Consider the following 24,138-nt stretch of genomic DNA (forward strand, 5'->3'; position numbering starts at 1 on the left):
CCAACCAAAAAGAGAGCTCTGCAGCTCAGCAGGTATCACGCCATCCACTAGTGTTAGAGCCTAAAAACACGGTGTAACTGATTTATCCTAAAACTGAAAATGTAACATGAAAGTGTCTGTGACACTTGTTCAGATTTCTCAGAGTGAACACATTCAGGTTCAAATGAAAGAAAGAAAATTAGATATTATATGTTGCAGTCACATTTTTTTATTCAATATGCAACAAGCGCCCTCTGCTGTTTGTCTGTGGCAGTGCACAGTGCATTGATGCCCTCCAACATTAAAGGATCATTCAGGTTATTTTCAGCAGGGATCTCACTTTGCCTCATTCACAAAAACTCTATGTATGCTTATCAAAAAAGATGACTCCCTAGTGACCAGTGTGTTCTCATTAATAAAACAGATTTTTACTGTGCTTTTTCTGTGGTTTCTTTCCCCTCATTTGCCCATCGACACACCTGCCCTGAATCAGCCTCGTTAGTCCTTCACTGCTGCAGTTTTTCCCAGCCAGCCAGCCAGCTCCCCTTTTCCACCTCACCTGAGCTTCTCCAGCCTTTTCTCCACCTGCACTACAGCCCCCTCGTCAGATTAGTTTCAACTCAGTCTTCACTGGATCATTAGGGTCCAGGCAGCTAAGCTGCCAGGACACTATTGTAATCCTAGGTATTCTTCTTCTTCTTCTTCTTCTTCTTCTTCTTCTTCTTGCGAGGAAATCATACTTCCCATGGGTGAAAACTCACCAAACTTTGCACAAAGGTCCAGTCTCATGCCAGATATCCTCAGCTGTAAACTCCAGGCAGCAATAGTCCTGATGGTGGCGCTACAGCAAGCGTCTAAAGTTCAAAACTTTGAAAATTCATAACAAATCAACCATACGTGCTACAACTTCACAACATGCATGGAACTGTAGCCCCAATACTGAGGAAACTTTTGTACATTTAAACCTATTAAAAATTATGAAGTTCATCACTCTGTTTTTTTCAAAAACTGTAAAACTTCTTAAACCTATCTCCTCCCACAATTTTTGCTCAATTGACACCAAACTTGCTACAGAGCATCTTCAGACTGTCCTACAAAAACTATGTTTCTCAGATTTTTGATTTATCAAAAATTGAGCCTACAGTGCATCAAAATGTTTGACTGTAAACGGTACTGTAAACATATACATGCAAATTCTTGCTAAATAAATCTTCAATGTTCATGAAAAAAATGACAAAATTCTAGAGTCATGGTAGATGATGTGTGGCAAATTTCAGAATTTTATCTCAAAAACTGAATTTTTGACAGCATTTTGAATTTTGCTCTAATGTGAACAATTGGAGTCAATGTAAAAATGGCAATTTTAAACGTGAGTTTTTCACATATGGAGCAAATCAATCATTGTTACAAACAAATTACCAACATCTCCATGCTGTCTAGATGCAATATGTGTATTTTCAGATTTTTGTTTCGATAACTGAATTTTTTTTACAGTGGTTTGAAATCTGCTTTTCCGTGCATGGACGGCTGCTGAACCTGCACGTCTGGCTTAGTCAATTTGTGAAGCTACACATGAATTGTCACTGACTAATTAGCTCAGTGAGATAGAGATTGATCCTTAGTCTCAGAGGTTGTGAGTTCAAGCCTCAGCTGATGCAAAACGCAGATTGTGTTGCTAAATTCCTAAATGTCTTCCAATTCTTCTGCTTGTTGCTCAGAATTGCCTAAAAATGCCCGGACCCGACCCATCGCTGCACAGCAGCTATCATTGTTTTTGTAATGTGATCATCAGTTTTACTATTTTTCTGTTCAAACCTTGACTAAAAAGATTGATCATGTTCCTGTTGCCTGCAGTCTCCTATATCTGGATCCATCTGCTCCACATCACACAACACAAACCAAAAGTAAAGTTCCATCATCAGGCATATTTAACTGTATTCATGTAACTTTCTTAAACATTTTATGCACAGTAATAGATTTATATTTTAGTGTTGTATACAATGAGCAGGGACACGTTTATTTAAATCATTTGAGAAACCAATAAACAACAGAATAAAGCAAAATTCACATCTTATTCATCTAGATTCTGATCTGAGAAAAAAGGATATATAAATTGCACATTATATACACACATGACATAGTGATAAGTTTGTAGAGCCCACAGTTGTCATGGTTTAAAAATAATTTTCTTAAAGGAGTGTGGAACAGGATTTTTATTTGACCAAAATGCCATTTATTGATAAATAAGCATGTTAATTATGATACAGAGAGTTACATCTTGAGCTGACAAAAATATCAAAGCAGGACCAAAGAAAGATTTAAATATAAAACAGCTTAAATCCCAACTTTGGAAAGGAGTCAAATCCAGAATGCAGCAATATGACGTTGTTACCCCCCGTTTTTTATTATCTTATTGGTATTTATTTAGACTGCAGTGGAACTCTGTAACTTCTCACTAAGTACGTTTACATGCACAGTTAAGTTGAGCTACGCTTACAGCTCGACGAGGCCATTTAATTGGACTACTGTCCCTGTCCCGTACGGGGGGATTGATTAATTGACTGAAGTATGTCCGACTTTGCAACGATAGGTAGCGATATGCCCCCTTTCACCTTGTTAGTATAGGCTGACCTACTACATCACAGTCCAAACAAGTTAGCTACAGTTAGCCAGCAGCAAACTGGTACCATGGTGGACAACTTTACAGCTCTGTACATTTTGTTACCATGGTGGACAACTTTACAGCTCTGTACATTTTGTCCGTCCAAAAATGCACAGCTCTGGATATAGACTTCCTGGCCTCTTTTTCTGTTACACATTTAATGCTATTTGAAGAAAGTGTGGAGCATTTTCCATCTTCATATTATCTGTCTGTGTTAGTGCGACTTTGAGAAATTCGATTTAGTACGATTTCAGTCAGACGAACATGTTTATGTGTATCTTAAAAGTCTGGTTTTAGTCTCTGATGTCATGTAAGCGTACTGAGTGGTATTGGGGGCCACCAACATGCAGTTATTTTAAAGATGCAGTATGCAATTCTGGAGTAAGTCTGTTATTCATTCCCAGGTCGTCAAGATGGTAGTCGGACCGAACCACCAACCCAAAGCGTCAGTATTTGACGATCTGGAATAAGACTGAACAATCAGCTATCTTTGCCCAGGCTCTGCACCTTTACATATTTTTAAAATGTAATATTCATAAAATTCTAAACAGACTTTAGCTGAGTTTTATTAAATATCACCTGACAGCTAAATGATTCACATTTATTCAGTAACACTGTGGCACTAACACACAGCATACAGTAGTGCTTTGGATGTAACTTATTGTTCGTTACGACAGCGAAGAATTCTGTGCGTCTCTGTTTGCGTGTGTTTTGTATGCTTACATAAAAGTGTGTCACATGTACAGTACGTTGTTTGTTCTGCAAGTTCCCATGTGCAGTGTGCATGACATGGAGTGTCTTCATGTGCCTTAATTCCTGTTGAAGCTGTCGATCAAGTGTTGACTTCCTCAAGTCTTTGGACCACAGCAGACGCCACCTTCCTGTACGCCTCCGCCTAGAGAGTAAACACACACAGAGCACTCAGTAAATAAAAATACATGGGGTTTTTTCATGAAAACAAAAATGAAGCTATGATGATTAGGACAGAACAGAACAAGGACCTCTGGGCTGTCAGGAGAGGAGACGACCACTGGTGTTCCTCTGTCTGACATCTCTCTGATGTTGAGATGAAGAGGAATGTCACCTGGAGATAATAAATATGACATTACAGGGGAAATCCATCAAAATGATCAAAAATACATATTTCAACCAGTGAAACAGGACATTAAAGTACGAGTTTTTATTTCCTGATTTGTTATTTGCTGGAAATATTTAATGAAACGTTTATACAATCAAGAAAATCATCTACAGAGACTTTTAAATGAGCAGCTGGTGCACTCACTGGTTCTCCGACATACCTAAGAAATTGACTCCCAGAGTGTCTGCGAGCTGTCGGGCCCCATCAGAGCCAAAGATGTGAGTCTGGTGGTTACACTTGGGACACTGGAAGACGCTCATGTTCTGCACCAGACCGAGAGGACACTGGAAGACGCTCATGTTCTGCACCAGACCGAGAACCTGCAGGAGCATTGAACACAACATTAACCTCCTGTAACTGTAGAAGAATAAATCAGATTTGTTTTTTGGGGCGAGGTGTCGGAATTTTAATTTCACTTATCAGATTTTTGACCAGCTGTCAATAACACACACAAATTCACAGATTACCGGCACGTTAACTTTCTTGAACATCTCGGCTCCTCTGCGAGCGTCGAGGAGAGCGATGTCCTGCGGCGTTGACACAATGACCGCACCTGCAAAATAAAACAGACATACAACACAACTTCACTTTAAAACTGAGCATTTGTCTCTTTGTCTGACCAAAAGTAAACATATAAATAAATAAATTTTGCTAGCTGAACAGCGACCTACTTTACAAGGGACTATGATAATGCAAGTAGGGTTGGGTACAGGTATACGGTAGCTGTGTGTGACTGACCTGAGACTGGAATGTTCTGTGAGATAGACAGCTGGACGTCTCCCGTCCCAGGAGGCATGTCGACTACCAGATAGTCCAACGACCCCCAGTGCACCTACGATCAAACACACACCTCAGTCTATTAGAATTAAATCCTGTTTCGTTGTCAAATCTCAGCTGGGTGTTTGTAACATTCTCACCTGTCTGAGCAGTTTCTCTAACGCTGACATCACCATCAGCCCCCTCCACACGATCGGAGCCACTTCGTCCACCAGGAACCCCATCGACATGCTGAGAGAGAGGTTAAAAGAGACAGGTGAGAGCTGAAGAGAGAGGGGGAGACATGATGACATAACGGTTTGACTGAAGGGACTCACCAAGGAACCCCGTAGTTGGTGAGAGGGATCATCAGATTGTCTGGAGAAAAGATTAAAAACGCCTGAAGTCAGTTTACAGTCACAGAGGCTCCATCCAGCCTCTCAGTCCTTTACAAAATATAACTACCGTATACAACTACATTAAAAATCAATGATCAGGTGACATTTATTCTATAGAGAAAGATAAACACTGTGTCGTACTGTCGCTGAGCTCCGGGTTTCCCTTCAGGTTCATCAGTTTGGGAATCGAGGGGCCGTGAACGTCGGCATCCAGCAGACCAACTGATTTGAGCTGAGAGAAAGAGCAAAGATGAACTTAAATCATTTTAACAGAGTTCAAAATTTAGAAGGAAGACAAACTGTGGACATTGTCAGTACATTTGTGTACACTGCCTGTTTGGTTTTAAATAAGTGACTGGCTATAATGTAAAAGAAGAGGACAAAAAACGAATGTGATATAAGTGAGAAAACTTCTTACCGGATTGTTCGCCATCAATCCAAGAGCTAAATTCACTGCAGAGACAGAGGCAGAAAAACAAAGTCAACAGGCTGGTTGAAAAGTTTTTCTGTTTTTTTGTCTGTTTCCTCCAGATGCACGTCATTGAGAATCAATGCTGCACTTCCAGCCAGTGTTTAAAGATTAATAAATCCAAAATATCCATACAGAACCCTAAAGCTTTGGATGCAAAAGCTATAAAGGATATAAATGCTACAAGAGCAAGAAATTCATGCTGTACCTGCAGTGGTTGATTTGCCCACGCCACCTTTCCCTGAAGCCACAACGATGACCTGTTTGACCCCCGTGATGGGCTTCTGTTTGGGAAGACCTTTCGCCATCTGCTGCTTCTGCCTCTCCTGTAGCGTCTTACTGTCCACTGACCTCTGTGAAAAACAGGAACACAACAGGTACACAATGAAAACAATGTGAAGGTTAGAAAGCTGTGACTTCAAAATACTGGTGTCCATTCCAGACTGGGTTACTTAGAGACTTTTTTACTCTTGATCCTTTAAATTCATTGGCCAATACCGTTGATGTGCTGATGTTATTGTACATCCCTAGATCTGACACCACCGCTTTCTACTGTAATTAGTCGTCTTTTATACAGTGTTTAAACGTTTATTTTCTCATTTTATTACAATCATTTGCTAAAGCTTTATAGATTACGTAAAGGCCATTTATAACAACTTTTGGGCTGCCAAGCTGTGAAAAATCTCTTTGCTTAGCTCCAGCACCTGGACCAGAATCCATTTATTAATCTATTTCATAACATTTATAATTATGGACTTGGCAGACTTCTTTCTTTATAACTGCAGGCTTGAGAAAAAGTGAGGATACTCTTTGATGTACTATTATTCACCAACATGGCTTATTACTGATCTATAAAGCATAAATAAATTATTAATGTACCACTGATTGGTTACAATGTAACTGTCTCCAGTGTTACTACTATTATTGCCCATTGATATAGGCAAAAGCTCATTGAAACCCTGTTAGACCGACTTATAAAACAAGCTGTTGGTTTAATAACAGTATTTGAGCAGCACTGTGTTCAAGTAAAACCGCTTCCGGTTTTCGGGGTTCAAAACAATATCCTTAGCGTTCAAATGAATGTATGTATCAAAGCGAAAGTATATGCACAGTATATTTCATGTGTGAAGATCAACAAATAATAAAATTAAAACACAATATGTTAAAATTTAATGACGTTTCTCTTTTAAATATATTTGTTTGACCGTTACCGCTTTTATTGTTTAAGTACTTCCGGTCTTCTTCTTCTAGTTTTCTAGCTACCTTGACGTTAGCATGCAGCTGTTAGCTGTTTCAGCTAACTGAAATTCAAAGGAACAGGCAGTATTCTTACGTGGCAGCGTGCGAACTGAACACAACACGCAGGTCCCGGTTTTATTTCTGTCCCGGTTCGTAACACTGAGTGTTTATTAACGGATATTCTCAGTATATGCGACAGTCTGCTGTAAATGAGCTGAGCCATGTTTAGCTGTTTGGATGCTCCTCTGCTCGTTAGCTTGGTGCGCGTCAAGCTTGCGCAAAGTACGCATGCGTTTTGTTTTCTGTCGTTTACTTTCCTTCTCTAAAAAGATGTAGTTTTTATTTTTCTGGCTGTAACTGGTGTGGTAATTTACTGTATCATAAAAGGGCATTAACTTAACTTCATACTGTATTTCATATTTTATTTTTATTTTATTTTCTACTCGTTTATTTGTGCATGTTTTTGGATTGTTATGTAATTTCTCTTACATTTTGCTGTTGCCGTGTTATGTTATTTTACTTATTCTATTTTATTACAGAGCACTTTGTTTTTTTTAAAATTTGATTTGATTTAGAAAAATCAGTCCATCATCTGGTGATAATTAGATGTGTCATTTTTACTGGGTAAAAGGCATTAAAACATAATTTTAAGTTATGTTTGAAAGTTTTAAGTCACCGTTCTCTTGAATATCTATTTTTTAAGATACATGGATATATTTTGCCAGTGGAAATCCCAGAATTACTTTGTTTGTTTATTTTATCATTATTTTACAAATAAAATATCGTTTTTTGTGTATGGTGTCTTTACTTTTATTATTTATTTACTTCAACCACATTTATTCTTTTATTTGATTTTAATTCAAATTCATTCAATTTAATTTTTAATTTAATTCATTTTGTTTTACTTTTTTACTTAAAATTTTGTTTCCTTTTTGCCTCTGTAAATTTGAAAATATTATATTTTTATTTCTTACAAAAATATTTTTTTGAAAAAAAAAAAATGCACACAATGATTATTAAAATTAGCAAAAACGGAGATAATGACAGAAAGTGCCTGCGGAAATAATGCGCAGCTTTGAGCACCTTTGGGCAACTTTGGTTGACGTTAGTCCGGAAGTGTGTTGCATGAGTTTTCTTGTGATTTGTCTTTGCCGTTCATTGAACATTTCCGTCACTTTCTAAGTCAGTATAGTTCTATTTTTTTATGTTAGGATTGAACCGGTTCCTCCTGCACCACCGTTTATAACGAGGACAGACTTTATTAAACCAGTAAAGAGGATAAACTCAGATGGCGGAGAAAGGCGGTGCTCCTGTGGCCCGGGTGCTGCTGCAGCAGTGTCTGCAGGCCAGACTGCAGGTGAAGCCAGCAGAGGAAAACTCAGAGGCTCAGTTTGTCCAGGTGAGAACACCTGAACATCTCATCTCAGTGTGTCCATCTGCATCTCCTGTTGGAAAAATGTCCATAACTTTCTCTTATCAAATTTGTAAAACAAGCAAACAAGACTCTTCTTCCTTGAAGTAATGTTGTTGCATGTTTAATGTTTTAGGTCACAATGAAAAAAATAATATTTTTAACATTAGTTGGATCAGGAAATCATACAACATACTTTATAATCTTTGGGCTTGGTGGAAGATTGCAAGTATTTTCAAGTCAAAAGGCTCACATCCAAGTAAAGTCACAAGTTCTCAACTCAACTCAACTCAACTTTATTTATAGAGCACTTTAAAAACAACCACAGCTGAAACAAAGTGCTGTACAAAAATAAAAACATAAGACAAACAATAAAAATAATAAAACAGTAAAACAAGAGCAGAGTCTCATGCTGGGTTAAAAGCCAAGGAGTAAAAATGGGTTTTAAGACTGGTTTTAAAAACGGACAGTGAGGGGGCCAGTCTAATGTGGACAGGTAAATCATTCCACAATCTGGGGGCCGCCACAGAAAAGGCTCTATCCCCTCTGAGCTTCCGCTTAGTCCTCGGTACATCCAGGAGCAGCTGATCAGCTGACCTGAGGCACCGAGCAGGAGCGTAGGGATGAAGCAGCTCAGAGAGGTAAGGTGGGGCGAGACCATTTAAAGATTTAAAAACAAATAAAAGAATCTTAAAATGAATTCTAAAGTGCACGGGCAGCCAGTGAAGGGAGGCCAGAATGGGCGTAATGTGTTCCCTCTTACGTGCTCCAGTTAGTAGCCGAGCAGTGGCGTTCTGAACCAACTGGAGACGTGCGAGGGAAGACTGGCTGACTCCAAAATAAAGTGCGTTACAGTAATCCAGCCGGGACGTGATGAAGGCATGGATTACTATTTCAAAGTGCTTTTGTGCAAGAAAAGGTTTAACCTTTGCCAGCTGCCTAAGGTGAAAGAAGCTGGACTTAACCACTGCACCAATTTGACGCTCCAATTTAAAACCACTGTCCATCTTAAAACCCAAGTTAGAAACTGTTGGCTTCACATATAGTGCCAAGTTCTTCCTGTTCCTGTTTTCAGATCGACAGAGGAATGGTGATCTACATCTGCTTCTTTAAAGGAGCCACAGACGACATCCTGCCCAAAATGGGTCAGTGACCTTTTTATCTTTTGACCTACATATGACATATATTTGTGCTTGTGTGTGTATTTTGGGCCTGTGTGTATGAAGTATATCTTCTTCTGGCTCCATCCAGCTCTGCACTTCCTGTAAATCCCTCAGTATGGGGTGTAAATATTGTGTCCTCCCTTCTCTCTCCTCCAGTGTCCACGCTGTTGAACCTGCGTCTGTGTGAGTCCGACTCTGGGAAGATGGTGTCAGTGCTGGAGCTTCCCGGCAGCGTGCTGATCGTCCCCCAGGCCACGCTGGGCGGGAAGGCCAAAGGCAGGGCCATGCAGTACCACAACAACATCAGCAAAGAGGACGGACTGCGGCTCTACGGAGACTTCGTTTCTCTGTGTGAGAAGGAACTGACGGCTGCTTCAGCTGAAGTGACGGTGAAACACGGGACGTATGGAAACAGACAAGTGCTGAAGCTCGACACCAACGGACCCTACACACATCTGATGGAGTTCTGAGACATGAAGCTTTGCTAGTGCCATCATGGAGGTCCAAATGGTCACTAAATTCATGTGTAAATATCTATAACCGAGGCTGGAAACAGTACCTAAGACTTTATGTATTGATATTTGATGTATGCATTTTTTATATCAACAAAATTACACTGGAATATGTCACCGTTTTTTGTGTAATCCCCTTAGGTGTCTTAAAAATATGCTGAGAAGGCCACAAAGTGTTCATAAACTCTGCAGTAAACATACCTGCTGAATGCATATTAACATCTGTTAAAGTTTGTAGAGGAGGAATGAGGGTCTGGTGCTGTTTCCCTGGTTACAGTGAAGGGAAATCAAAATGCTTCGAGCATACAGTGATATGTTAGACAATGGGTTTGTGTCAGCAGTTTACAGAAGGCCATTTCCTGTTTCAGCATGACAACACAAGGGTAAGGGATTATAATATAACAAGGGAAATTATTCCACAAGGGATTTAAACACTTCACCCTTTTGAAACATTACACTTTGAAAAATAAATATAAGCCTCAGCTAATTTAGTCAAGAATAACAGAAGTGGAATGTGACTAAGTACTTTTACTCAAGTTCTATAAGTAAGTACAAATTTGAAGCACTTGTACTGTACTTGAGTATTTCCATTTTATGCAACTTTATACTTCTACACCACCACATCTCATTAGTACATATTGTGCTTTTGCACTTCATAAATCTGTGAAAGCTTAAGTTACTTTTCAAAGATGTTACGAAAAAAAATGCATCATGTTTTATATATTCATCATACGCTTTATACATAAACTACATCAAACCACCCATCAGCATATGAAATACTTAAAATCAGACGAAAAATTCTTATTACATGAATGCATCAGCAATTATAATACAATATATAACAGTTAAACACTTGCACGACTCATTTTGTAGCATTGTGAGTACTTTTACTTTAAGTACGTTTTGCTGATGATACTTACATACTTCTGCTTAAGTAATATATTTTTGTGTATTTTCACAGTGTGGTATTGTTAAAGAAATTCTTCTTAATTCTTCTTCCACCACTAAAGAATGATGAAGTGGTTCTGTTATTTTGTCCACCCTCTGTGAGCCTGCATGATGCTGAATGGCAGGTTTCCTCCAGTCCAGCAGGGGGCGCGCTGCAGTGTTTTAGGGAACGGAAATGAACAGCGCTAACTTAGCTTCGGTTACAGCAGCCTCTACAACCTGCGTCAAAACGACTCCTCCGTCAAGTGAGCAGCAAGTAGCAGCAATGAAACCTCCGTTTAATCGATTTTACTGCCAAATAAAAGCACATAAAAAAGGGAAGACATTGAAAATGAGTGCTTTTACAAAAGTGTGACCTACAAAATTCACCTTTGTTCACAGTGGTACTGTCTGTGTGATATATGTGTAGCATGGATATGTCTGTCTTAAACTGAAACGACTGATAAATGATAAATGACAATTGCTATGTATAAGAATCACTAATAAATCAGGGGCAAATAATTAAGATATAACAAATTAAATTAGAATAAAAGGTAATTAAAAAGAGTTGGGACAAAACACATTAAAGAATAAAAGAAGAAGCAAAACAAGAAGAAGAAGAGGTAACAGGTGAACAAAAGTGGTCACACAATAAACAACTAACGCAATATATTATATAGTAGTTCAAAATCTTGTATTAATTTATGATTATTTATTTTAAAGATTAAGATTTACGCTTCAAATATTTACAAGCTGAATTTAAACCATTATTTTGAAAATCTGCACACCGGAAGTTATAAGATTGCGACTGCTAGCTTAAATATGCGAATCACCAAATGGTGCATTTAGCCACAAGTTCGACCTGAAATTTAATACGTTAGAGAATTTATAAGTTTATTTGGATAAAGTGAAATTAAGTAAGTTGTTTGTGGGGACAGTTGAGTCTAAAAATAACGCGTTGAAAGTTCGGATATTGTAGAAAGTCGATGGCGGTGTAACGAAGATTTGTGTTTACCGGACACAAGATGTTCTAAGGTGGGCAACGGTTTTCAGTTTGGAAACTTTAGCGTGATAAGTTTAGTCGTGATAAATTTGTTGTATGGAAATGACATTCATATATACGTACGGTGTCAGAGTCATGGCGATAGTCTGTCTATGATTTTTTTTTCAACATGTTAAAGGGGATATAATTTTCATAATTAATTAATCTAGTTAGCTGTTTATTTTTTTTGTTTATTTTTCCAATTAATAGGTTCACAATTTGATTATGAATTATGAAAAATATTGACTGCATGTCCATTTCATTGTTCATCCTCAAATGATGGCTTAAATAACTTATTTGGACTAGATTACTGTCCATAACGCAGATGTATTGAATATGAAATGGAGAAAAGTAATTATTTGCTTTTTAGCAGCAACAAGGAGAAGTTTAGCATTCTTATTTGATAATTAACAAAATACCAACGATCATTTGTTTGAGCCGACATGCTCATGACATGGTGGGAGCTCTAAGGGATGTGAAAGAAACAGTCAAATATGTGGGAATTTTATAAAATGGGAAAAAAAATGTCAGAAAATATTTGATAATTTGCTCATTAGCTGCAACAAAAACAAGTCAAACGTTCCTTCTTTAAAAATGTGAAACAATTATTTGAAGACTTAAATTGTTATCAGTAATTTTTATAGCCTGTTAATCAATACATTGACTTATTATTTAGATAAGGCTGACTGATAATGATTTTTTTTGTGACTGCTGATGAGTTGAAGAGTTAAAGTGTCTCCTCCTTGTCTTTGTCTCTTCCCTTACAGATGCCTTCTTTTGACCTTTTGAATAAGGTGGAGCTGTTTATGCGGGCAGGAACGTTTCCTGTAGGTGCATCCAAGAGCTCAAAGAAAGTGACCAGAGCTGCCAGCAAACACTTTATTTATAAAGGTATGTTAGAGCTACACTGGCAGGCGGACACCGGGATGCTTCTTATACATTAGAGAACAGTTTTTTCTTTCAATACAGTTTAGCCTCAACCCGGATGTATAGATCCTGTTCCCCCACCTGTCCTTACCTTGTGAGCTCCACAAACAAAAATATATTCGACTTTATGATATTGAAATGGAAGCTGAAAATCTCAGAGACGGATATCTGGACAACTGGACGAATAATAAACTGTCTGCATGGTACAACCAGAGTCAATCAAGAAAACAGATTTGTCCTTTGGGCAAACTGTTCTTTTTAAATATAATATAATGCCTTAAAAGCATAGCTGTCTGTCACATGTTTCTTAGGTTTTGTGGCTACTCAAACTGCACATGTCAACGTTTGACATAGCCCATATGACCACCTGGATCTCCCATACTTTGGTCATTTCATTCACTAAGCGACACATAAAATGTGTTACAGAAAGAATGTTTAAAATATGAATTCACTCTGGATGCTAGTCATTTTTCAGATACTTATAAGGTGGTAAAAAAGTACTTAATATGAAGGCAAAGCAACAAAACACAAGTAGTATTGTTGCAATATATTACGTCTTTAAGCTTGGTTTTAATGACTTGAAAAAGACTGTTCAAATGAAATCATGTTGTCTTGTTACCTTTTACCTACTTAAACAGTTTCTGGGAGTTTATATTCTCTTCTTTCTTCTTGTCGCCAATTTTATGAGGAGTTCAGAGACTGAAATGGTGAAATTAACGGAGAGATGATGATCCAGGACTGTGACAGTATGATAATTCTGGATTGGTGTGGTGTAGTGGAGTAGAAGTATAAAGTAGCATAAAATGGAAATACCCAATTAAAGTATGTCAAAATTATTATAAAGTACAGAACTTGGGTAAATGTTCTGACACATGATGAAAATAAATTTTTGCTTTCCCTGTAACTGACTGTAGTTTCTTCCTCCGTCCTCCAGATGGCTGCTTGTGGCGGGCCTATCGAGGCCGCCTCCTCCGCGTTGTCAGGAGCGATGAGGAAGTGAGGGAGATCCTGGTCCGTTACCATGACAACAACAACCACGCTGGCCGGACCCGGACAGTAAGGGAGATAATGGTGAGCTTACATTATATTATTTCATCATCACAACATAACAGTTAAGATGTAGTGATCAAATATGAAATTAAAAGGTTTATACATCGTTATAAGAGTGAGTGTGACATTCAACACAAATCTTCCTCCTCTATGTGTCCAGTTGATGTATTACTGGGTCGGAGTGACAGAGGTGGTGAAGACCTGGATCAACGCTTGTGCTGTTTGTCGGAGCCGAGGTCCTGCTGAACCGCCTGATCCGCCTGTCAGCTTCTGCCTGGCCTACGGCTGCGATGCCTCCAGCTACGTTTACCCTGACCTCAGCTTCCACAAGTAGGACTCCACATTTTAAGAGTTGTTTGATAAAAAATGAAAAAGGGAAAAATAACTACAATCAATCAATCAATAGGCATGAGAATTGCTTGTTATGAATAAAAATATGAAAAATACAATTTGCATATTGAGGATTAATACATTTAAAAAAAACAGAGTATGACCCATCATGTTGTCATAATATGCAGATGATGATATACTATACCTGTCAGGTGTAGCCCAATCATTGTCTATGATTTAACTAAATTATTGAGGCATCATCCCACAGGTTTCCAAAGGAGGCAGAGCGACGGCGAAGGTGGCTGGCGGTGGCTCAGAGAGATGAAGGCTCACTTCGCACTACCTCCTGCCTCTGCTCCAGACACTTTGAGCCGTCCTGTTTCACGCTGAGTGAGGAGGGTCAGCCGACTCTATCCCCAGACGCCGTACCCACCATCATCCCTGTGACAGTGCAGGAGGAAGAGGTGACACAATGCAGCCAGCACATACAGAATAATTTCTTTTGAAAAAAAGAAGCTAAAATTACACCATTTATGAATCATCTGTGATAGTCTGGCGACCTGTCCAGGGTGCACCCCGCCTCTCGCAGCTGGGATAGGCTCCAGGTTTTAAAACTGTATGAAAATGTTCTATTTGTAAATGGCCCATGGCTCATTAAAAGCAGCGACAAAAAGAAAAGTTTTTATTCTCCATTAGGCATCTGTCTTTACTTTGTATGCAGACCTTACAGAGAGTTTGGACCTCAGTTTGCTGGTGGGATTTGATCAGGTACTCTTTGATTTTCAGGTTCCCATCCCTTCAGATGAGGACTTCCTCAATTCCAACACCCTGGAAGACCTCCTGTCCACAGCTGCTGCCGCTGCTGCTGCAGAAACCACAGACCCTCCTGAGCCAACCTTCTATTGCCCTGGGACACCTGTAGAGCTGCAGGAGCACCAGTACTGCCTCCCAGCTCCTGATCCGTACTCCAGGGAGGTCCAGAGGGTGGTGGAGGACAACAGCAGGAAGACCGTCATTGAGCCAAGCTTCACTGCTTACAACCAGATTGCCAGGTAGACCACCTGACCATTCTAATGTTACAGTTTGACCTGTTACAGTTAATGAGCTTGTGTGGAAATGTTTTGTATGTTGCATCCTGCAGGTATCTGAGTCATAGGGAGTTACCGATGCAAAGCAAGAAAGCCAGAGGTTCTTTAAAAAGGATGGCCAAGCGCTTTGCTCTGATGGGTGAGTGGAAAGAGAAATAAAACACAGAATCACTTGAATTATGTACCTCCTTTTATCCTCAATGAGCAGGATTGTTGTATCTAATTAAGTTGAAATGTCTTACGAAGAATTTCTCTTGTGTTTCAGATGGAGTCCTGATGTACACACGAGTCTCTCCTCCTCTCAGAGTGCCGCGCAGCAGAGAGGAGGTTTACGTGATTTCATTAAAATGTATTATGAAATGAAACAAATTCCCTAAATGGATCTTAACGTTTCGCTGCCTCTTGATCCCAGGTGAACTCGATCCTGCAGCGGTTCCATGACAACCAGGGTCACTACGGCCAGGGGATCTGCCAGCAACAGATCGCAAAGCGCTTCTACTGGGCCAACATGACCCGAGACCTGGCCCGCTGGATCTCCAGCTGCCACACCTGCCTCAACAGAACCAAGAGGAAGTGGCTCCGCTGCAGCGTCCACTCCTGCACCAACTGCTGTGGACCGGTGGAGAGAGGCCTGGGCCTCACCTTCCATAAGTACGAGCACATGTCCTCGAGTTACCCTGCAAGATAAGCAGAGAGGAGAAGATGCTGTGGTTAGATAGCAGACTAGCTGATATTTTCTAAACACAGAATCAGTCGGATTTCTGCAGCAAAACATACAATGTTTGAGCCTTTTCTGACGAGTATTCAGTGAGCTTTCTTTATGCTTTTCTGTTTATTTTAATTCTTAAGCCAGAAAAGTAAAAAGAAACCAGCAGAATTTAAAAATACACCTCACAAAATACACTCTGTCTTAACCTCCAGGTTTCCTCTTGACAACGCGGCCCTGCTGGCTCAGTGGTTGAAGGCTGTTGGTCGCCCTAACTGGCATCCTCGTCTCCGCTCATCAGTTTGTTCGGCCCATTTCACAGAGGACTGCTTCAACCGCAGCGGGGATAAGGTCACCATCCATCCAGACGCCGTGCCCACACTCTTGGTCCACGGCGACTCAGCGGTAAGGCTCAGGAGTTATTTTCTGTATATCAGATCCATGAATAATGAATGCAGTAAAATGACAGTAGCAGTCGTAGTGCAGTTTTATATGAAGAGCAGAAGACTGAGTTGTGTCTTTCCTCCACAGACTTCATCGAGAGGTCCGACTCAGCCGTCTGCCGGAGAGGAGGTATGTTCAAGCTGGGGTGATTACTGGTGGTTTGACAGAGTATTATATGTTGTCCATTTCAACCGTATGGTCAGTGCTTATCAATTTACTGCACTGTATGTATTTTGATGATCTGTCTCTGTTTGAGCAGGCCTATTTTGCGAAGTACGATGCCGTGGAGCTCTACCTGAGCAAACGCACCTATCCCCCTGGCCTGAGCTATGTAGAGAAGAACACCTTCAGGAGGTTTTGCAAGAAGTTTACCATTAAAGGTTTGTACAGACCCCAATCTAAACTTAAACAAACTAAGAATAGATTGTCTTAACTACAGGTTCCTCCAAGAGTTTTTTGTACCAAACTAAGGCTTTGCCAAAAACAATACTTGACTGTGTGTTCATGCTGCACCTGAAAGTGTCGCACTTCTGATGTTTTTCCTCCTGCTCTGTGTGACATACACTTGATGATGTGCATTGGCTAAAAAAACATAGCTCTTAAAGAAGAGATGTAAAAGACTTCCCCCAAAAACCACAGCGTTCACAGCAACAAACAGAGATAGGTATTTGATAGAAACTTAAGGTTGCAAGTGTCTCTCAGAGCCTTTTTAGACTTGGTATTATAATGTGTTTTGGGTGATAGCTCTCAAGTGGACAGCGCTAAATACAAATCTAAACAACCACCAAGTTGTATTTTGATACAATCATTCAAACCAGTTGCTGAGGTTGTCTGGGATGCATTTGACCACATATCTTTAGCAGTATAAATGCTAACGTGTCCTGATTTGTCCCCGACAAGGACTACGTCATCAGTGCAGGATGTGGTGGTTGTTAAGGTGACAGTGCGCTAAACATTCTACTTTTAGCACACTTATAATTTTATGTTTAGTTGGACAAAGTGTTGCGTGACCATCCATCATTTTGCCCTATGAAAGGAGACGTGTTAAATTCTGCTGACAGCGATATCTCTCTAGCTGTACTAGCACAACGGCTAATGTGACGAGCAAGCATGCTACTGAACAGCCAGCAAAAGTGTGTGCAGGGCAGTAACCAAATCTGAACTCAAGTGGTCAACTGGAGACGCATGATAAGCACAGGTGCGGACAGTGATGAGTCTCAACTGTCCACTTGTGCTCAGATCACCAAAACGCACTTTAATACCAGGTCTAGATAGGCTTTTAGACTAAGACAAAAACAGTTGGGAGAAATCTGTGAAGTCGGACGTGTAAGGAGTGGACAAGTGAAAATGCCTCTGACAGGTCTGCAGCCACAGAAAAGAGAGTCATGCCTATCTTCCCCAGCTCTACAGTATGTTCCCTATAGACACACGTTACATCTGTCTCCTGAGTGATTTAAAACATTCACAAATATTTATGTATGTCTCTTGCTCCAAACTAATATTGTCAGAGATTGGTAAGGGCTGTCTTTGCAGTTCAAATTGCAAAAACATGACAAGATATAGACGTTTCAGATGTGATTTAATTGTAAAAATCTTTTCAGCCACTGAGAGCGTAGGTTTCAAAGAGTATAAAATAAGTAGGCTATAAACTGAGGGTGGGTGGTTTCAACATGTTGACCCAGGGAGACATACACTGAACATGTGACCAAGAGGAAAGCATTGCTGAAAACATAAAACCCTCTAAAAGTTCCTAATGTGCCACTGTAAGAGGATATTGAACTGAATCTGTCGCCATGTGTCCACAGTGCTTGTTTTTCAATTTAAGATTGTTTTCTTGAATTATTTTCTTCTTCTTGGTGGTCGGTTTTTCCATGAGGGCTTTTGAAATAATTACTAGTGTAGGACATAGGCCTTTTTTTGTATTTTTTTTTTTTAAATATAATTTTGTCTCATAGGTGAACCTCTTCAGGCCCAGTAATTATTCAAATGAAACCGTCTTGAGACAAGAAAATCAATTTAACTCAGGAAAGCTTTCTGACAAAGGGTTGCAAGTGAACATTGCTTTGTATTAAGGGGTCAAAACCAGTACTTTATGGGATGTATCACTGTCATTATATCATAGCAAAGATTGTAATGTATTGAGGGATACTTCCATGCAAAGAAAACATCCGTAGGACTGATATTCATATAATTCCTGTAACTGAAGACAAATTCTAGATCCCCTCATGGTAACAGTTAATTGACCTTTTCGTTAGGTTCCTCAGTCACCTTAGTAACATGACATCTTGTTCCCTGGTCTCTCAGACGACGTGCTCCACATGGTGAGGGGAGACCAAGTGCGTCTGGTTCTGAGGAGCAGGCAGCAAGTTGAAGTCGCCCTGGTGGATTATCACAACGAGCTGAACCACCTCAACATCAACAAATGTCTCAGACTGCTCAACGAGAGGTGAGAGGGGGTCTCCTCTGTCCCTGATAAATCATCTTTGTCAAGATTAGATGAAACTTTATTGATACTGTAAAGATGCAGAAGGGTGATCTCCTCAGTTTTAACACCTTGAACAAAAATGAACCAATAGAAGACGACTATTTCTGCGTATTTTACCATTAGACGTCTGGTTTAAACACAGATTTGTTATGTTTTTAACTTTGTTAAAGTGAGAATACTTTTAATCCTTTTTGTACCATTCTGATAGAACATGCCTTCTCTTTAGGAGTTAAAAAAGTAAAGATAAAAGTGCAAAGTTTGGCATCAAGTTGAAATAAATGTAGGTTTTCAAGTTGCTTTATTTCATCAAACACTGGTGGTAGAGATATTTAACATCATGCTGTGGTATTAATAACCAGCTCATGACATCATGAACAGGTACTTCTGGAAAACCATGAAATCTGATGTGGCTCAGTGGATCGACAGCTGCTCGCAGTGCAGCAGGAAGAAAAGGAGGAAACCAGATAACCAAACAGAACCAGGAGGATCAGAGTCACTTCGGGAGGCGCTGAGATCCCCTCAGTTACCCAGTGATGTAGACAGGTATGTGGGTGGGAACGCTACGCTTTAATCATCGAGCAGGACTGAAAAGTTTTCTTGTCATAGGTGAAGTATGAAGTAGTAACAGCAGCAGAAGTACTAGTAAACAGAGCAGTGGTAATATGAGTATTAATGCCTTCAACAACAGCTCTTATTCTGTCTCTGTGTCTTCGCAGTGGGAAGGATGACGATGATGACACCAATGACGGCGAAGGTGATGGTCGGGATGTTGATGAAGGTGGTGGGAGTGTTGCTGATGAAGAAAGACAACCACCAACAAATTCAGAGAGCAGAGCGGTAGGTTTCATAACTTCTCACACTGTCTGTAATTTGTTAATCTGTCCAACAGGAAGACAGAAAAAAAGCTCTCCTCATTCAGCTTCATTGCTATTATACTTGTGTACAACAAATCATAATCCAGTCAATATATTGGTGTCATACACAGCGTGAGCAGCTGCAAAATGGCCGCAATTTTGATAAAACGATCACAGTCAAATACATTACGTTTCCTGTGGCTTCTTCAACAGAAAAGCCACCCTATAAACACGATGGCGATCAGTCACTCCGAAATATAAGAAAAAATAATATCGATGATGAAGGAAATTTTAAAAAGCTTTTATTGTGGTGGTTTGATCATTAAAAACGCCAACATGTTAGAAGCCACTCACTGACTGTATTAAAAAAATAGTGGATATAGCCACCATGACTGCACCCATTGGTTTGTGGACCCCCATTTTGAGGCCTCAAATTGTCGCCATCTTGTTTTTTTGGAGCCAGAAGTTACCATATTTGGAAGAAAGGGTAGAGCTGTGGAGGAGTGAGGGGTGAATCTCAGAGCCTGAGGTGACGCCTACTAGACAGTGTTACACACAAAGTGGACACACCCTTGATTATGTGTGACTTTAAGTCTTAATATGATTTAGATGGGTGGGTTATTTAATAATTAAGCCCCTGTACAGCTATTACAAATGTTAGAATGAGCTAAAGAGACCAAAACTGTTATTGTACCAGGCTGTAATCATGTTTATCACTGCTGTAAAGTTGAGTGTTTTAACATGGGGGTCTAAAAGATTGACTAGCTTCTGGAGCCAGTCTTACATGGCACTTCCATGTTGGCTTCATTTTCCAGCCCCTCATGTTGCTGCTTGAAGCCACCCCATGTTTCTCCAGTTGTATGCTTTTACTTTGAGGCAGCAGCAGTAGGAAACTCTGGACATTGTATTACTATTGCACTAAGTGAATATCAGGATTATAATTTTAAGATCGCTTAAAATGCTGCAGCTTCGTCTTAGTATTAATAAAGGTCCTGTTTGTTTTGCACACTGTCATGAAAAAGACACACAGACTGTAAAGAAACCTGAAAACGTCAGTTGTTGGTCGCTGTCTCACTTTCAGTTTCTCTTCTCAATCTTTTGCCCTTCCAGCCTGTAGCTCCCATCAACCCTCAGCCAAGAATCCCCATCCTCCTTCATCTAAGAACCCCCATCAACCTCCAGCCCAGAATTCCCATAATCCTCCAGCCAAGGACTCCCAACGTCCCCTTTGTGGCCAGAGTCTGGTCTGTCAAAAGAGGAACCCTGCCACAGTCTGACGTCCAGAAGGAAACAAACCGCCCCGACACTCAGCCTGAGAACCAGATCAGCCTCCAGGTTCAAGTGGAAACTCCACTAGAAGAGCAGACGCAACCTGAGGACCTCAGTGTCTCTCAGGGCAGTGCCAGAACACATCACTGTGTCAAAGCCCAGGACATAACCAAACCTCCTACAAAGTCACATCCTGCACTTGAGCTCCCAGAAAAACCCAAATGCCCACAAGCTGCAAACAAGCAAAATCAACTTCCAAGTCAAGGCAGAGGGCTGACAACCCAGAACCAAACCCTGAGTCATGGCAGCGTCCAGCACCCAGTGAAGAGAAAGAGAAACCTGGAGGCTGCGTCGTCGGCTAAGAGGAGCTCCACTTGTGGCATGGAGCCTGTGGTGGCACCAAGCACCAAACCCTGGCCTGTCTTCACCATCGCTGGCTCTGCCCCAGCACAGACAGCAAAACCCCTCTCCAAAGTGGACAGGTATGTAAATACTACTGACCCTTCTTATAACCGCCTCTGTATTACGGCATATATATCTACAACTACTGTATATGTGTGTGTGAGCAGCTCTGCTTCCTCGCGGAGGCCCGGGACACTACAGGCCCGGACGGTCATCCAGCAGTGCAGTAAGGCGAAGGTTAAGATCAAACCAGGCATGAATGGGGCTGACGCTCAGTGGGTGGAGGTGGGTGGATGGTTTGTTTGTTCATTTTTAAGATTCTTCTTAACTTTTCCAGCCTTTGTCTCATCTTCAGTTTGTGGTGTAACAACACTGTGCATGCTGTACATGTAACGACGGTGTCTCTGTCCTCAGATCCAGGAGGGAATGGTTGTGTACGTGTGCTTCTTCCAGGGAGCCACCGAGGACGTCATTCATGAGATGGGTGAGATGTGTCTTTACTCTGCAGGCTTCACTCAGCATTTAAAAAATTGAGGTAAAAAAGGCAGGAAAACAATTTATTTACCCTCATGAATGCTACTGAATTCTCCCCCACAGCCAGCAGTCTGATGACCACCAAATTTTTCAGAAAAGACACCGGGCACACGGTTTCCGTCATCGACCTTCCCGGGAGTGTTTTATTTATCCCCCAGGACTCCCTGCTCGGGGAGCCGGTTCCCAAGAGAAGGATGCAGTACAGAGGGGGGTGTGAGCTGTGGTGGGGCGCCCAGCTCTTCTCAAACCTGGTGTCCGCCTGCAGGGAGTTAATGTCTGCATCTGTGAAGTGCACAAAGGCAGGCGTGAAGGTGGAGGAGGGAGTCTACGGACAGAAACAGGAGATGGAGCTGAGCTCTGTGGAGCCGCTGACGCTCCTGCTGGAGTTCTGAGGTACACCTTGACACTGTGGTGAGATGGGGGCTGAGAATAATCCAGGACAGCTGAATTTATCTGTCCATGCACCATTAAATTCTCAATTTTCCTGCAAGATTTTTCCTGTTTTTGGGTTTGAAACCCATAGCTAGTTCAGCGAGGGACACCAAAGATTAGCCACACTTACTGAGGTTCAACAAAATTTAGAGGAAAAGGCACCAGGCTGCAGAAGTAAAAGCCACAACAAGGAGCTAAAGAGCTGCTGTGGCTCCAAAGCCACAGGCCGCCTTCCACTGATTTAAACAATACTAGTGCAGAGTTATGATGTCTTCAGCCAGACCTCCAGTGCTGGCAGAGCAGAGATTTGTCTGGCTATGTGAGGCTACCTGCAGATATCTACATTTCAGTGAATTAATGGTTCCAGTAACTATGAAATCAGAGAAACTGAACTAGCACATCCTTGCATTGCTAAGTCAATTTTATTTCTATTTATTTATTTTTATTTTTATTTTTATACTCAGATATCACAAATTGGATGCAGACACAAACTATGGTTGCTGCAACGTCTGTGTTTCAGATCCTTCAACCTCCGGCCTGACCATGGTAATGGAAATAAAGCAGGTTTCTCCAGACCAAACACAGGTGTAGTTTCTGTGCTCATGGTTTTCCACGTGGCAAAGAAGCTTAAGGCCCTTTGGAGAAGTTTAAAAGTTCAGTCAGTAAAATTGCAGCTGAAAATTTAGTTTCTGCTGCTCTCCAGATTTTGTTTTGTCATCCACGTCTGCCTTTTACAAAGAACATAATTATGTTAATGTGACAGAATGTATGTTTCCATCAGTGTCCCCTAATAACAGGGAATCAGCCTCTGCTGAGTTAATATGTGATGCACTTACAAGATCAGTCAGATGTTGTTGTATATTTTTTATTGCTGACTGCTGCTGTGTAGTGTCTACACTCTAACCGTTTACAGGACTGTATCTTGTGTTTATATTGTTTGTACTGTACAGTCAAGAGAGAAAAACATCAATAATAAATAACCTATGTTAAAACAAATGTACATTGACTCATTGCTGACAGCGTTTGTTTTGTTTATACAGAGCTCAGACAACTCAAGTTACTTTCACAAATCAGTTTACTACTGTCAGAAAGGGTTTTGTATCTCACAAGTGCCGTAATACATTCATGTTTCAAGTCATTTTAAATGAGTTCACCAGCTAAATCAAGTCACACCTGCAGCCACACAGCTCATTTAAATGTCTGCAGCCTTCCTGCCTCACTCTCTATAGCAGAGATGGGTCCAAGTCGTTGTTTTACAAGTCACAAGTAAGTCTCAAGTCTTCCAAATCAGAAAAGGATTTACTGACAAGTAGATTTTCACTTACAAGGAATGCTTTGTTTATTTGGTGCAAACATTAAACATACAATAAACATATTAAGAGGAATGCACTCAAGTCAAAACAGGCAAGCCCTGCGTCAAGACCCAAGTAGAGACTGACAAGTCCCAAGTCCTAAATTTTGAGTTTGGGACAAATGTAATGCCATTTTAACAACAGAGTAATGATATATTACATTAATTAAGTCATGAATGCCTTTTAAAATCTGTATTTATTTGTTAAAACAAAGGTTTGTTCAAAGTTGTCATGTCTCTGTCTGTAATTTTCGACCGCATGTTTTGCATAGAGCAAATAGTATTTTGTTCACCACCACATAGTTTTTGTACACCAACAAAATTATCATTATTTTTTTTAACTGGCACTCAGTAACATACTGTACCATAAAACTTAAGTTAAAAGCCTAGTGCAGGCGAGCTCAGTCTGTCACACAACCATCAAGAACCACCTCGACAGTCCTCTGATCGCATGGATTTTAAAGGCTAGGACATTAAGAAAACCCTCTTTATGAGCAGAGAGGGTTTGATCCAATTTACCACATCTACATGTAAATAAACTCAGCACAGAAATACTACAAGGAAGCAAAA

The 24,138-nt window shown here is 40.4% G+C and overlaps 3 protein-coding genes across 4 annotated transcripts; 2 read left to right on the top strand and 1 right to left on the bottom strand.

The window, feature by feature from the left end:
- Positions 1–2,704: 2,704 nt before the first annotated feature.
- Positions 2,705–6,904, bottom strand: nubpl (nucleotide binding protein-like). The gene is made up of 11 exons (XM_050061665.1): positions 6,736–6,904; positions 5,611–5,755; positions 5,352–5,386; positions 5,075–5,165; positions 4,874–4,913; positions 4,697–4,787; positions 4,518–4,611; positions 4,245–4,332; positions 3,940–4,058; positions 3,643–3,725; positions 2,705–3,536 (listed from the first exon to the last, which is right to left on the bottom strand). Exons 1-11 carry the CDS (start codon positions 6,862–6,864, stop codon positions 3,474–3,476), a joined length of 978 nt encoding a protein of 325 aa, XP_049917622.1. The 5' UTR covers positions 6,865–6,904; the 3' UTR covers positions 2,705–3,473.
- Positions 6,905–7,714: 810 nt separating this feature from the next.
- Positions 7,715–9,940, top strand: dtd2 (D-aminoacyl-tRNA deacylase 2). The gene is made up of 3 exons (XM_050061611.1): positions 7,715–8,040; positions 9,128–9,197; positions 9,372–9,940. The coding sequence occupies exons 1-3, from the start codon at positions 7,930–7,932 to the stop codon at positions 9,683–9,685; spliced, it is 495 nt and encodes a 164-aa protein (XP_049917568.1). The 5' UTR covers positions 7,715–7,929; the 3' UTR covers positions 9,686–9,940.
- A 1,535-nt stretch (positions 9,941–11,475) lies between these two features.
- Positions 11,476–23,213, top strand: LOC126401451 (uncharacterized). 2 transcript variants are annotated; one of them, XM_050062700.1, is made up of 20 exons: positions 11,476–11,689; positions 12,464–12,587; positions 13,558–13,694; positions 13,834–14,003; positions 14,272–14,467; positions 14,790–15,055; positions 15,145–15,230; positions 15,357–15,418; positions 15,504–15,742; positions 16,013–16,202; positions 16,329–16,370; positions 16,501–16,621; positions 18,546–18,687; positions 19,105–19,269; positions 19,443–19,563; positions 20,691–21,331; positions 21,419–21,536; positions 21,666–21,735; positions 21,849–22,178; positions 22,682–23,213. In XM_050062700.1, the coding sequence occupies exons 2-19, from the start codon at positions 12,464–12,466 to the stop codon at positions 22,175–22,177; spliced, it is 3,219 nt and encodes a 1,072-aa protein (XP_049918657.1). In that variant the 5' UTR covers positions 11,476–11,689; the 3' UTR covers position 22,178; positions 22,682–23,213. The 2 variants fall into 2 exon arrangements, with proteins under 2 accessions (XP_049918657.1, XP_049918658.1); XM_050062701.1 differs by having other exon boundaries at positions 22,738–23,213.
- The last annotated feature ends 925 nt before the right edge of the window (positions 23,214–24,138 follow it).

Source organism: Epinephelus moara, chromosome 14 (genome assembly GCF_006386435.1).
Source record: "Epinephelus moara isolate mb chromosome 14, YSFRI_EMoa_1.0, whole genome shotgun sequence".
NCBI lineage: Eukaryota > Metazoa > Chordata > Actinopteri > Perciformes > Serranidae > Epinephelus > Epinephelus moara.

Bases quoted from the DNA above. Each gene is read 5' to 3' on its own strand.
- nubpl (XM_050061665.1), bottom strand. From the start codon at position 6,864: ATGGCTCAGCTCATTTACAGCAGACTGTCGCATATACTGAGAATATCC. The intron at 4,612-4,696 runs GTGAGAATGTTA...GTTTGATCGTAG, and splicing joins TAGAGAAACTGCTCAGACAG to GTGCACTGGGGGTCGTTGGA. The intron at 3,726-3,939 runs GTATGTCGGAGA...TATTATCTCCAG, and splicing joins TCTGGGAGTCAATTTCTTAG to GTGACATTCCTCTTCATCTC.
- dtd2 (XM_050061611.1), top strand. From the start codon at position 7,930: ATGGCGGAGAAAGGCGGTGCTCCTGTGGCCCGGGTGCTGCTGCAGCAG. The intron at 8,041-9,127 runs GTGAGAACACCT...TCCTGTTTTCAG, and splicing joins CAGAGGCTCAGTTTGTCCAG to ATCGACAGAGGAATGGTGAT. The intron at 9,198-9,371 runs GTCAGTGACCTT...TCTCTCCTCCAG, and splicing joins CGACATCCTGCCCAAAATGG to TGTCCACGCTGTTGAACCTG.
- LOC126401451 (XM_050062700.1), top strand. From the start codon at position 12,464: ATGCCTTCTTTTGACCTTTTGAATAAGGTGGAGCTGTTTATGCGGGCA. The intron at 15,056-15,144 runs GTAGACCACCTG...TGCATCCTGCAG, and splicing joins GCTTACAACCAGATTGCCAG to GTATCTGAGTCATAGGGAGT. The intron at 18,688-19,104 runs GTGAGAGGGGGT...CATCATGAACAG, and splicing joins CTCAGACTGCTCAACGAGAG to GTACTTCTGGAAAACCATGA.